Source organism: Onychostoma macrolepis, chromosome 14 (assembly GCF_012432095.1).
Source record: "Onychostoma macrolepis isolate SWU-2019 chromosome 14, ASM1243209v1, whole genome shotgun sequence".
NCBI classification, from domain to species: domain Eukaryota; kingdom Metazoa; phylum Chordata; class Actinopteri; order Cypriniformes; family Cyprinidae; genus Onychostoma; species Onychostoma macrolepis.
Window position 1 is genome coordinate 20,369,856 of NC_081168.1, and position 12,940 is coordinate 20,382,795.

Consider the following 12,940-nt stretch of genomic DNA (forward strand, 5'->3'; position numbering starts at 1 on the left):
GAGTCTTAACTTTTATAAAGAATATCTCTATGGTTTTGAGACTTTAGTCTTTGCAACTTCAGAGATCTTATCTATGCACAAACAGCTTGTAACACTCCAAAGAGAAAGAAAAACTTCAAATCGCATCATATGACCCCTTTAAAGGTTCTTTGTGGAACCATTTAGACTATGGCATCCTGAAGCACCTTTATTTTAAGAGTGTACCAGTAAATTTTTACAAATAATTACAAAGAAATAGCAAGTAACATTTGAAAGAAACATGAAATTTCATAGACTGAAATAATCTGTTTTATTTCAAACTTCAAATGAAATTTTTTAAATTAAATATAAATATAAGAAATAATTTTAAAATTATAAATAAATAAAAGTTAGTAATTTTTGCTCAGATTTAAACAAGCATATTTCTGTGTGTACAAATGTCTCCAGTAAGACAAAAAATGGTATTCATATTTGATTGTGGCCCAATGGAGGACAATTGAGTTTTTGAGGCGGGTAAGCGCCCCCTTGAGGAATTGCCATCTAATTGAACCATCTGAATGAATCAATTCTATATCATTAAAATGAATCGGGCTTCCCACAATGCCTATATTTTTTAGACCCATCCTAAAAATGGCATGAAATGACATGGACCCTCTTTCCTCAGGTTCAAACTCGTCCAGTATGGCCGCAGGCTGTGACATCACAGCGATGACATCATCAGGTGGAACAGCTCGCTGGGGTTGTTCTCTGTTGTTCTAACTGCATGTTTCTCTGCTCTCGTCTCTCTCTTTCTCTCTCCCTCTCTCTCTCTCTTTCTCTCTCTCTCTCTTCCTCCTCATGTCTCTCTCTCCTCTACCCCTTCCCTCTCGTTCCTTCCTTCTCCCTCTGTGGGTTTGTTTCCCTCCATCAGGTGTCCAAATGACTATACCGGTGAACGCTGTCAAACCTCCGTTATGGCCGGTTTCTACAGTATGTCCATTTCTTCTTCCTGTCTGTTTGTCTGTCTGTCTGCTCTGAAGCTGCATGCTGGCTATGATGTGTGTGTGCATGTACTTGTCTGCCTCTGTTTGTCCATTCAGAGTTTTTATATTGGTTTATTATGTAGAAATTCATGGATGTGAACAGATTTAGTGTGCATTGATGTATTATTAAAAAAAGAGATTTTTCTTTTTTTCCCCAAAGGATAATGGAAAGTGGAGAAAAGTTTAAATATAGTGAAAATGATACAATAAAGCATGTTAACATATAGATTATGTTCCCATAGAACAGAGTTAGATTAATAAATGAATTAGTCCATTAGACAGATTCATGACATGTTTGACAGGCACTCATTTATATCATTTAAAGGATTGGTTCAATACAAGTTAAGCTCAATGATAGCATCTGTGTCCACAACCCAAAAACTGCATGGATGGTACTGCAATTGTGGTGTTTAAATTTTTTCCAAAAATAACAATATAGACTCCCGTTCAAAAGTTTGAGGTCGGTAAGATGTTTTAATGTATTTGAAAGTCACTAATGCTCAGCAAGGCTGCATTTATGTGTTAAAAAAAAATACTGGAAAAACAGTAATATTGTGAAATATTATTACAATTTTAAATGCTTTCTATTTTTAAAATCTAGTTTATTCTTAAATTTTCAGCACCATTACTCCAGTTTTCAGTGTCACATGATCCTTCAGAAATCATTAATATGATGATTAATTAATGGGATGATTTGCTGCTCAAGAAACATTTCATATAGTGAAAACAGTGCTGTTTCATATTTTTGTGGAAATCATGATACATATATATATATTACTGTCACTCTTGATCAATTTAATGTGACCTTGCTGAATAAAAGTATTTATTTATTTTTGAAAAATTGTACTGACCCCAAACTTTTGAATGGAAGTGAATGTCATCTGCTGTCATGACCATGTAAAACTTGGTAAATTTCACATAATACACAAGAATAACAGAAAGGAACTGTTTACATACTGTAGAAAAATAAAACATTTTGTCTTTTTTTTTTTTTTTTTTTTTTGTGATTTGGATTTTTTTTACTGGATTTTTATTTTTATTTTTTATTTTTACATACAATCTTTGTGTCATATATTTTGTATGGAAGATGTACAATACAGTCTGTTTAGTAGATTTTCCTGCTACTGTGTATCTTAGCGTTGATTTTGTTCTGCAGACAAAACAAAAATGCATGATTATTCTGCATACAAAATTGTATGTTTTATATGTAATCTATTCAGTGGTTCTGCACATATTTCTGCTTTCAAATCCTCCGTAATAGCATTTATACGTGCGTTACTGTAAGTGTAATTTCAGCTCATTCTCTCATTCTGAGAAAATCCACAGATGCTATTGGTAAATCTTAACTTGCATTGAACCTGGAACATTTCTATGAAGTTCTGATATTGATGCTGTTGTTTTGTATGATCTCTAACAGCGTTCTGAGCTTGAGGCATGATGCATGACCCTTAACCTTTAACCTTGACCTAGATGAACCCTCTGTATTGTCAGTATCATGCATGCCGTAGCTCAAGATGTGTTTATACCTCTGCACATTTGCAGTGGAAGTTTAAAAACATACACGAAAATGTAATACTGTGACTAAACCAAAGCCATCTGATTGTCGTTTTTGCATATGAATCATTAGATGTTTGTCTACATTCATCTGTACTTGAGTCTTTTTGTGTTGTACGTTGTGCTTTTCTGTTTAATGGTTTTGTTTGTTTGTTTGTTTTTGTTTTCTTAACCTTAAACCAGAAATGAGGTCTAGTAAATATGGCAGTAAGTGTGGCTGTCTATGTCTGCATGCATTTGTACGCTTGCTTACATGCGATGAACAAGAAAGGCGTGTTGTTTGTTTACTGGTATTTCCGTTGGTTTCGTTTCTGTTTTATGGGGAATATGGAGTTGGCCAGTGTGTGTCTGCATTGTCTGTCTGTTACTGGAACGTACAGTCACTCACCTCAATGTCTCAAACAAAACCAACCAAACAACACCACTGATCGCATTCTAGTGAACCGCCTCTATCTGAACAAGTGGACATTTTTACCTGAAACCTGTTTTCTTGTTTTTTTCTTTTTTTTTTACATTGTCAACTTTCTGCATTGGCAGAGCATCTTGGAATTGAAATCATGGGTATGAAGTTATTATTTGTTTGATTCTTTAGTTTTTAAGGTTCATGACATAATTTGATGACATAGATTAAGCATATTCACATAAGGACTCGTCTCGTTCTATTTTCTCTGTCCTATATTTGAACAAGCAAACACATTCCCAGCTTCTGATTTACTTTTTCAGCTCTGACAAAGCGACACTCATTTTTAGGAATATAGGAAACACATCAGTCAGGTAGATCAATATTTATAAAACCATAAAATCATATTTCCTATTCTGTGACTGTATATCAGTATTATTAGAAATGTAGCAATTCATGTCTTTTATCAAAACACCATTTTATAAAAGTGATAAGCCACTAAAGGCTAGGCGTTACAGTGATTTTACCACAGCCTTCCATGGTTTATTGCTGTAATAAACTCTTAAATTTAAACACATTATGCTTATATGATTAAACTTGTTAGAAAAATAAGATGTCCAGAATAGCTTGTAATTCTTCACACTGCAAAAAAAAAAAAAATGTTTTTGACATGTTTTCCAGTAAAATATCCAAACATAAATCTAATTTAAAAGAAAATACTTGAGAAGAAAAATTGTGTATATATATCTTAAATGAATTAGCAATTTTTATTTTAGTTTTTTTTCTCATTGGGTAACTATTTTTATCGGAGGGACATTAAGATAAACTATTTTTTTTTTTTTTAAATCTGTTTCTTGGCAGGTCTTAAAATTTGGAAAATAAAATCTCAGATATTGCACCATGTCATTATTTATTTAAAATAAAATAAAGCCAAAATGGGAAAGCCATGTGTGACAAAGTTAGGACAACATTACTGTTAACATAGTGATTATCAGCAAGTGTGAGCACCTCTATAAAAGCAGAAGTTTCTGGTCTGGAGCCTTCAGGTGTGTGTTAACACAATGCCAAGGAGGTAAGACATCAGCAATGATCTTAGAGAAGCAATTGTTGCTGCCATCAATCTGGGAAGCGTAACACCGCCATTTCCAAACAATGTGAAATCCATCATTCCACAGTGTGGAAGTTTATTCACAAATGGAAGACATTTAAAACAGACAACAATCCTCCCAAGAGTGGACGTCCCAGCAAATTCACCCCAAGATCAGACCATGTAACGCTCAGAGAAATGGCAGACAACCCAAGAACTACACCGCAGATTCAGTTAACATGTTAAATGATAAAATTCATGGCTTGCCAGAAGAAAGCCTCTTCTCTAAAAAAAAAGCATGGCAGCACAGTTTAGGTTTGCAAAGTTGCATCTGAACAAACCATAAGATTTTTAGAACAATGTCCTTTGAACAGATGAGGCCAAAGTGGAGATGTTTGGCCATAATGCACAGCGCCACATTTGGTAAAAAACTAAAGAGCATTTCAACACAAACACCTCATACCAAAAGTCACACATGCTGGTGGAGGGCTGATGATTTTGGGGCTTGTTTTGTAGCCACAGGACCTGGGCACCTCACAGTCATTGGGTCGACCATGAACTCCTCTGTATACCAAAGTATTCTAGTCAATGTGATGCCATCCGTTCGATAGCTAAAGTTTGGCCAATATTGGGTCATGCAACAGGAATGATCCCAAACCTACCAGTAAATCTACAACAGAACAGCTGAAAATATATAGCCCAGTCAAAGTCCAGACCTCATCCTGACTGAAATGCTGTGGTAAGAGCTGTGCAAAAAACAAATGCTTCAATAAACTAGAGCAACGCTTTAAAGAAGAGTGGGCTAGAATTCCTCCAGAATGATGTGAGAGACTGATAAAGTCATACAGAACATAATTACTTCAAGTTATTGCTGCTAAACGTGGATCTACAGGCATTGAATCATAGGGTGTCCTAAGTTTGCCACACATGGCTTTTCCATCTTGGCTTTATTTTTGTTTAGTAAATAATGACACGGTGTGATATGTCGTGTGACGTTGTTTATCTGAGGTTTTAATTTCCAAATTTTAAGATAATCCAGATAATCTTTTTATTATGTCCATACAGAAAACCGTGGAATCCTAACTTTTGTATTGTCAATAGGGTAAACTACAATATATTCTCTGAAAACAGCTTATACAATACCAGTCAAAAATCTCCTATGCCCAACAAACCTGCATTTATTTCTTAAAAATACAGTAAAAACAGTAATATTGAATGTATAATATTATTATAATTTAACGTAAGTGGTCACACTTTGTATTAGGTGGCCTTAACTACTATGTACTTGCATCAAAAAATAAGTACAATGTACTTATTGTGGTCATATTGTATTGCAAAACACTATTGCTGCTATTGAGGTGGGATACGGGTAAGGTTAGGGACAGGTTTGGTGGTATGGGTAGGTTTAAGGGTGGGTTAAAGTGTAAGGTATGGGTCAACAGTGTAATTATAAATGTAATTACAGAAATTGATTACAGATGTAATTACATAGGTATTTTAAAAATATAAGTACAATGTAAAAACATGTATGTACACAATAAGTGCATTGTACCAAATGATTAATTTAAATGTAAGTACACAGTAGTTAAGGCCACCTAATATAAAGTGGGACCAAGTTGTTTTATTTGAATATATTTATATGTTAAAATGTTTTATAATTGTTCCTATAACTATCAATTATATGATAATATACAACTTTTTTTGTTGTTGTTCAGGAATAGAAAGTTTAAAAAAACAGTATGTATTTGAAATATACATTTTTATATGTAGTAATAATAATAGAAGCATTAGAGAGAATTAAAGAGCATATACTGTAAGATAATTCTTTCCAAAAAAACTAAATTATTCAAAACTTTTGATAGGTAGTGTATATCTAATGCAACATTTATTACATTTATTTTGTTTTAAGGATATTTTTTCATAAAAATATTTTTGTTAGCTATTTTGTCCTGGAAAACAGCACAGATTTACTAATTAAGAACCTTATTTTTTTTTTGCAGTGCATTAAAAAATGATAAAACTTTTATTTACATACAACATATGTGTCAGGGAGCCGAGTGAGGGGTAAAATGAGTGTTGCCCATCTCTTCTCCTGTCTTCTTGTCTGCACCACTACATTAGCCGTTGGTCTGGGTACATCTCGCTCTCCGTTTTCTCTCTCTCTTTGTGTACTCTGATCTCTGTTTCCTGTAACAAGCATGCAATGCAATATCAGTGTCTGACTCAACCGCCCCCTCCCTCCCCCCTGCGTTTCTCTTTTATTACACACTCATCCCCCTACTGTTTGGCCCTCAATTCTCTTCTCTCCTTCCTCCCGTCCGTTTTCTCGTTCCCTCCCTTCATGTTCTGTATGCTTCCTCTGTTGCTGCCCACGTACAGCACCCCAGAGGATGTTTCGAATATTCTCGTTTTCAAAAATCAGACCCAGATATAAAAATATGTGTTCAAGGCATCTGTATAGACGGTCTTCATAAAACCTGCTCATCAAAGCCTTGGTTAGCTGTTTGCCAAAATTAATGTTTTTTACCCTCCAATCAGTTTTAAAGTCAACATGAAATGGTGTTAGCAACCCTTTTTAATTAGTACTGTAATATTTCAGAGTGAAATGAAAAATTAGATGTGAACTATATAAAATTAAAAGCATTTAAAGTATATTCATTAAAATATAATTTTAATGTAACCATTTAAGATAAATGTTTTTTTTTTTAATATTTTACATTATAAATATATTAACGTATTTATTGTAAAAAAAAAATAAATAAAAATGAAGAAATAAAACAATAATTTGTTACTTCGCAATGTGCACTGATGAATCATTCACAAAAAGACCAGGAATGTGCACATTTAGTTGTAATAACGAATATCCCAAAACTACTTATGAAGTTTAATCGGGTTTTATGAACAACCCTCTCCAAAGAGCTCTTATAATGCAGTTTGTGTGTTTTACTACAGGCATGCTTTACGCAAGACTTATAAGCTCAGACTGCTCTGTCTTCAGACGTCATAGGATTTTATATATAGAATAATGCATGTAATGGGCTTTCAGAGGTGGAGATTTCATTTTATAAACACTTCTAGCCAAAAAATTTGAGTTTCCAGTGTTGCACAGTATGGTTTCAGTCCTGAAGGTAGCCAAAAGTTCTCCCACTGTTTCAGCATAATGCGCTTTATATGAAACTCTGGCAGACAGAGAAAGCACCACAGCTGTGCCCTTCCCATGCTGCCGAGCACCTGATATTAGCCATCTGAAATGTGTTTTTAAAATGACATCTGATGCACCTCAGCGCCCATTAAAAATAAAGATTTTAGGTTTAAAGGGAGAGTTCACGCAAAAAATGACAATCATTGTTTACTCACCCTCATGTGATTCTAAACCTGTTTGACTCTTTTTTTTTCTCCGTGAAACACAAAATGAGATGTTTAGCAGAATGTCTGGAAATGAATATATGACATATATTGCCCTGTATCAAGATCTATATTATGATATTGCTATGTTACCTATAAGGTGATATATAGTTTTCACAAACGTGATGTAAGAACATATATAAAATCCCCATAGTGAAATTTGTATATGTTCATATGTACATATGAAGAGTTTATTTGCAAAAACGGATAACAATTTAAAAAAATCACGTTTTTTTCATTGTGCATTCCAATTAATCTCAATCAAACTGCAGTTGGGTTATTTTAAAAAAAATACAGCTAACCAACACAATAAAACATGATAACATAATGAAAAAACATGATTTTTGAAAATTAGAGTTATCTGTTTTTGCAAATAAACTCTTACTGTATGTTAATACTATATGATGATTTTTTATTTAGTATAATATGTGGCAACCATATGTTAACAGTACTTTTTATTTATATATGCATACACATTATATATGAAAAAAAAAAATCTGTTAAATTTTTTTAAATACATGTCTATCTTTTATATTTACTTGCATTGACAGGTTTTAGGATGAATATACATGTACATGACATATATAGGCCTATCACATGTGCATATTGGGATCCAAGCAGCTTTCTTCCATACAGTGGAAGTGAATGGGGACTGGGACTTGTGTCTTGTGCAATATTTTCCAAGTTGCCTGATAGCTTCAGATGTTATTGACACTTGACAGTGTCCCATTCCCCATTCATTTTCATTATTTGGAACTTGTAGCTTGGACTTAAAGCTTTAGACGTCTCCTTTTTGGTTCCACAGGAGAAATAAAATCATTCAGGTTTGCAGCAACATGAGGGTTAGTAAATAATGACGGAATATTCATTTTTAGGTATTCTGTCCCTTTAACTAAATAAATCTGTTTAGAAGTGACAAATATGACTGTTTACAACTATAACATGAAATTTAGACTGAAGTTAGAAAATGTTTTAGGTTGAATGAGTTAGTTTTGACATGGTTTAAAGGCTGCCACTGATGCAGCTGTTGTGTGTTTTGTATGTATGTGTGTCTTTGTGTTCAATGGTTGTCGTGTACATGTGTGTTTGTCTCTGTGTGCGTCTGTGCATATGTGTGTGCTTGTCCATGGCTCTCGTTCATTCAGAGGCTGAGGAGCTGTACCAAAAACGTGTGCTGACGATAACGGGCATCTGCGTGGCACTGCTGGTGGTTGGCATCGTGTGTGTGGTGGCATACTGCAAAACCAAGTAAGCCCCGGGAACTCTAGCAATCGCCAGAAAGAGCTGTGCACATTCACACATTAAATTAAAAAGCATACCAAAAAAAAAACACTTACACCCTTTGGGTGGTATAAGCAAAATTCGCTTTGTGAGGAAATTTATATCACTATATCTTTTTATAAAAGTGTGGGGTCAGTATAATTGTTTTTTTTTTTTTTAATTAAATTAATAATTTTATTCAGCAAGGATACATTACACCGATTAAATGTGACATTAACATTTATAATATTAGAAAAGATTTATATTTCAAATAAATGCCGTTCTTTTGAACTTTTCTGTTCATCAAAGAATTCTGAAAAAAAGAATTAACAGGGTTTCCACAAAAAATGTTAAGCAGCACAACCATTTTCACCATTTACAATAAGAAATATTTATTGAGCAGCAATTTAGCATAATGATTTTTTTTTTTTATGATTTCTAAAGGATCATGTGACACTGAAGACTGGAGAAATGATGCTGAAAATTTAGCTTTGCATCACAGGAATAAATTACATTTTAGAATATATTTAAATAGAAAATCATTATTTTAAATTGCAATAATATTTCACAATATCATTATTTTTACTGTATTTTTGATCACATAAATGTAACCTTGTGGAGCATAAGATACCCCAAACTTTTGAACAGTAGTGTACATACATTGCTTATATATAAATTATTGTATTTATTTAAAAAAAAAAGCAATTTAGCTGGAAATTCAACAACAACAACAAAATCAAACCAAATAAAATTTTATTATATTACCATGGCAATGACTATTTTTCAATAATTCGAAAGACTACTGGATTATTTGCTAATATTTGCTACTGGATACAAACTAAATGATAATATTATTCCTATCACTAAAACAATATATGTATATATGGTCACGCCATCTAGCCCTGATCTACACCAAATCAAAGTAACTTTTGTGTTTCACTTTAGTGAACAGCAGGTTAATACATCTTGTCTGTAGATACTTGGTCATTTCCTGTTTTAAATATTAGAGTATCTGCCGTCATTGTATAAATCACAGCTCAGATTTGAGATTGGATCTTTCTTCAGGAAACAAAGAAAGAAGTTGCATAACCACCTGCACCAGAACATGTGTGCGGAGCATCCGAACCGCATGCTGGCCAACGGACCCAACCATCCCGGCCCCGGCCCTGAGGAAATCCCCATGGTGGATGTGAGTTTGCCTGCCTCTCATTTCCTGTATGATGATATATCTTTTGCATATTCTGAAGATTTAGTAATTGAAGGCATGATAAAGCATACAACTTAATATTATTGAACACTTAAATAAGTGTTCATAGGCAGATTGGCTTAGAAAGCATTTAATGTTGCTTTTGGTACTTTTGGTGTAAAACATAGATTTGGGTTTGTTTGTTTGTTTGTTTGTTTGATTAGAATTCTTAAAGTCCATTATTTCTGAAAAGGGTTCAGATTATGTGAATTGCAGTGTGGTTTCTTCTGGATGTTACAGCAATTCAGAAGTAAATCGCAATTGATCCTGTGGTGCTCACATTGATGACTAAGCATTCTTCAAACGTTATTAAATTTAGGTTAGGACTCAAGTGTGAAAACGACACAATCTCACGCTACTCTTTATATTGCAGTATATATCTAAGAATGTCCCAGCAACTGAGCGAGTAGTACGACACGGAACAGAGACATCAGGCAATTTCTCGGGCAGCCGAATGTCGTCACGATCCCACCACACCTCCACAGCTTCTCACGCTTCCAGTCACCGGTACTGACTCTTCCCAGACTGATTCATCTACCAATATATCCATATATAGATCCTTGACTTGATATATCCTCTGTCCATCTGTCTATTTAGCTGTTCATTTACTAACCTAACTAGCCAAAACTATTTACATATATATATATTTCCATCAGACCCCAAATATTTACATCTATCTATCTATCTATCTATCTATCTATCTATTCTGAAAATATTCTAAGCAACTATTAATCACATCCAAAATAAACGTATTTGTTTATATAATAATAATAATAATAATAATAATAATAATTAACACATAATAAATTAATACTGTAACACATACAGTATATTGTGAAAATATTTACATGTATTTACATGTTTATATTTATAATCATAAAATTGATATTATATATAAATATATTTAATATATAAACATAACATTTTTCTTAGATATATACATGCATGTATAAATAATATCCGGTACACACACATACATTATGTACAAAAACCTTTTATTTTGGATGATTAATCATGATTAATCATTGCCTAGCATTAATATATATATATATATATATATATATATATATATATATATATATATATATATATATATATATTATGTATGCACGAGATTGGGTTTTTAAATATACACTGCCACTCAAAATTTTGGGATCAGTAAGATTTTTAATGTTTTTTAAGGAGTCTCTTCTGCTCATCAAGGCTGTATTTATTTGATCAAAAATACTGAAAAAAACAGTAATATTGTAAAATCGTATTGCAATTTCTAATATTGGTTTCCTATTTTAATATACTTTAAAATAGTATTTATTTCTGTGAGGCAGTGCTGAATTTTCAGCATCATTACTCCAGTCTTCAGTGTCACATGATCCTTCAGAAATAATTCTAATATGCTGATTTATTATGAGTGTTGAAACTGTTGTGCTGCTTCATATTGTTTTTTGGAACATGTGAAAATTTTTCTTTGATTCTTTGATTAATACAAAGTTAAAAAGAGCAGCATTTGTTCAAAATAGAAATCTTTTCTAACAATATAAGTCTTTACTATGACTTTTTATTCATTTAACACATCCCTCCTGAATAAAAGTATTAATTTCTATAAAAAAAAAAATAAATAAAAAATGTACTGACCCCAAATTTTTGAATAGCATTGTATATTGTAACACAAAATTTCATTTTTAAAATAAATGCTGTTCTTTTGAACTTTTAATAATCAGAGAATCCTAAAAAAAAAAAAAAAAAAATCACAGGTCCCCCCCAAAAAAATGAAGCAGCACAACGGTTTCCAACATTGATTATAAATCAGCATATTAGAATGATTGCTGAAGGATCATGTGACACTGAAGACTGGAGTAATGATGCTGAAAATTCAGCTTTGATCACAGAAATAAATTATATTTTAAAGTATATTAAAATAGAAAACTGTTATTTTAAATTGCAATAATATTTCACAAAATAACATTTTTTCTGTATTTTTGATCAAATAGATACAGCCTTGATGAGCAGAAGAAACTTCTTTAAAAAACATTAAAAATCTTACTGATTCCAAACTTTTGAGCAGCAGTGTAGGTGCATTTATTTGTTCAAAAATACAAAAATTAATCACATACACAATTTCACATGACTGTTTTTTTATATATATTCAAAAATGTATTTTTTCCTGTAATGCAGAGCTGAATTTTCACAGGATCCTTTAGAAATCATTCTAATATGCTGATTTGCTGTTAAAATAGAAAACAGTTATTTCTTATTATTATTAACGTTGAAAACAGTTGCTTAATATTTTTGAGAAAACATTTTTTGTGAAGAACAATTTTTCTTCATATACTTTGATCAAAGAGTTCAAAATGAGAGATATTCTATTTTTTTAAATTATAAATGTCTTTACTGCCAATTTTAACCAATTTATTACATCCTGAATAAAGGTATAAATCTCTTTAAAATAAAAATTCCTACTTAACTTTTTATATACTTTTTTTTTGTTGTTGCATTTTTCTCACATATTTTCTTTGTGTTGTTCCCGCCTGTCAGGCACGAGGAGCGCACATGGAGTATGGAGCGGACAGACAGCATGCATTCTGACTGCCTGTCGGGGGCGCTCTCTTCCTCTGTTGGCACCAGTAAATGCAGCAGCCCGGCGTGTATGGAGGCCCGTGCCCGCCGAGCAGCATACTATGGGTATCCTGACACTACACAGTGCCCCCTACAGTACGGAGACTCTTACGACTCCCTGCGGGACTCACCTCACAGTGACAGGTGAGTGAAAAAGGAAACTACAGCAGCAGATAAGAAGTGTTCACCTTCACAGATAAAAGACACTGAGTATATTTGTGGTCAAATGAAAGTATGCTGATTGTCCTGTTGGTTAAATAAGTTTGTAAGCTTTATTTGATCAGGATTTTGATATTTGGCATTGAACCATAGCACAATATAAGCAGATCTCAGATATGTTCAGTAGTGTTGACAGTAGCTTAACTTACCTTGTC

The 12,940-nt window shown here is 32.9% G+C and overlaps 1 protein-coding gene across 5 annotated transcripts in view; it reads left to right on the forward strand.

Moving 5' to 3' along the window:
* nrg2b (neuregulin 2b) overlaps positions 1-12,940 on the forward strand; it is a 74,158-nt gene that overhangs the window by 57,652 nt on the left and 3,566 nt on the right. For 4 of the 5 annotated variants that reach the window (XM_058797986.1, XM_058797983.1, XM_058797987.1 and 1 more), the window contains exons 5-10: positions 890-948; positions 3,093-3,116; positions 8,593-8,695; positions 9,773-9,896; positions 10,327-10,460; positions 12,486-12,710. In XM_058797986.1, the coding sequence (XP_058653969.1) occupies positions 890-948; positions 3,093-3,116; positions 8,593-8,695; positions 9,773-9,896; positions 10,327-10,460; positions 12,486-12,710 (669 nt within the window). The remainder of the gene's footprint in view (positions 1-889; positions 949-3,092; positions 3,117-8,592; positions 8,696-9,772; positions 9,897-10,326; positions 10,461-12,485; positions 12,711-12,940) is intronic. The other variant, XM_058797984.1, reaches the window with a different exon arrangement.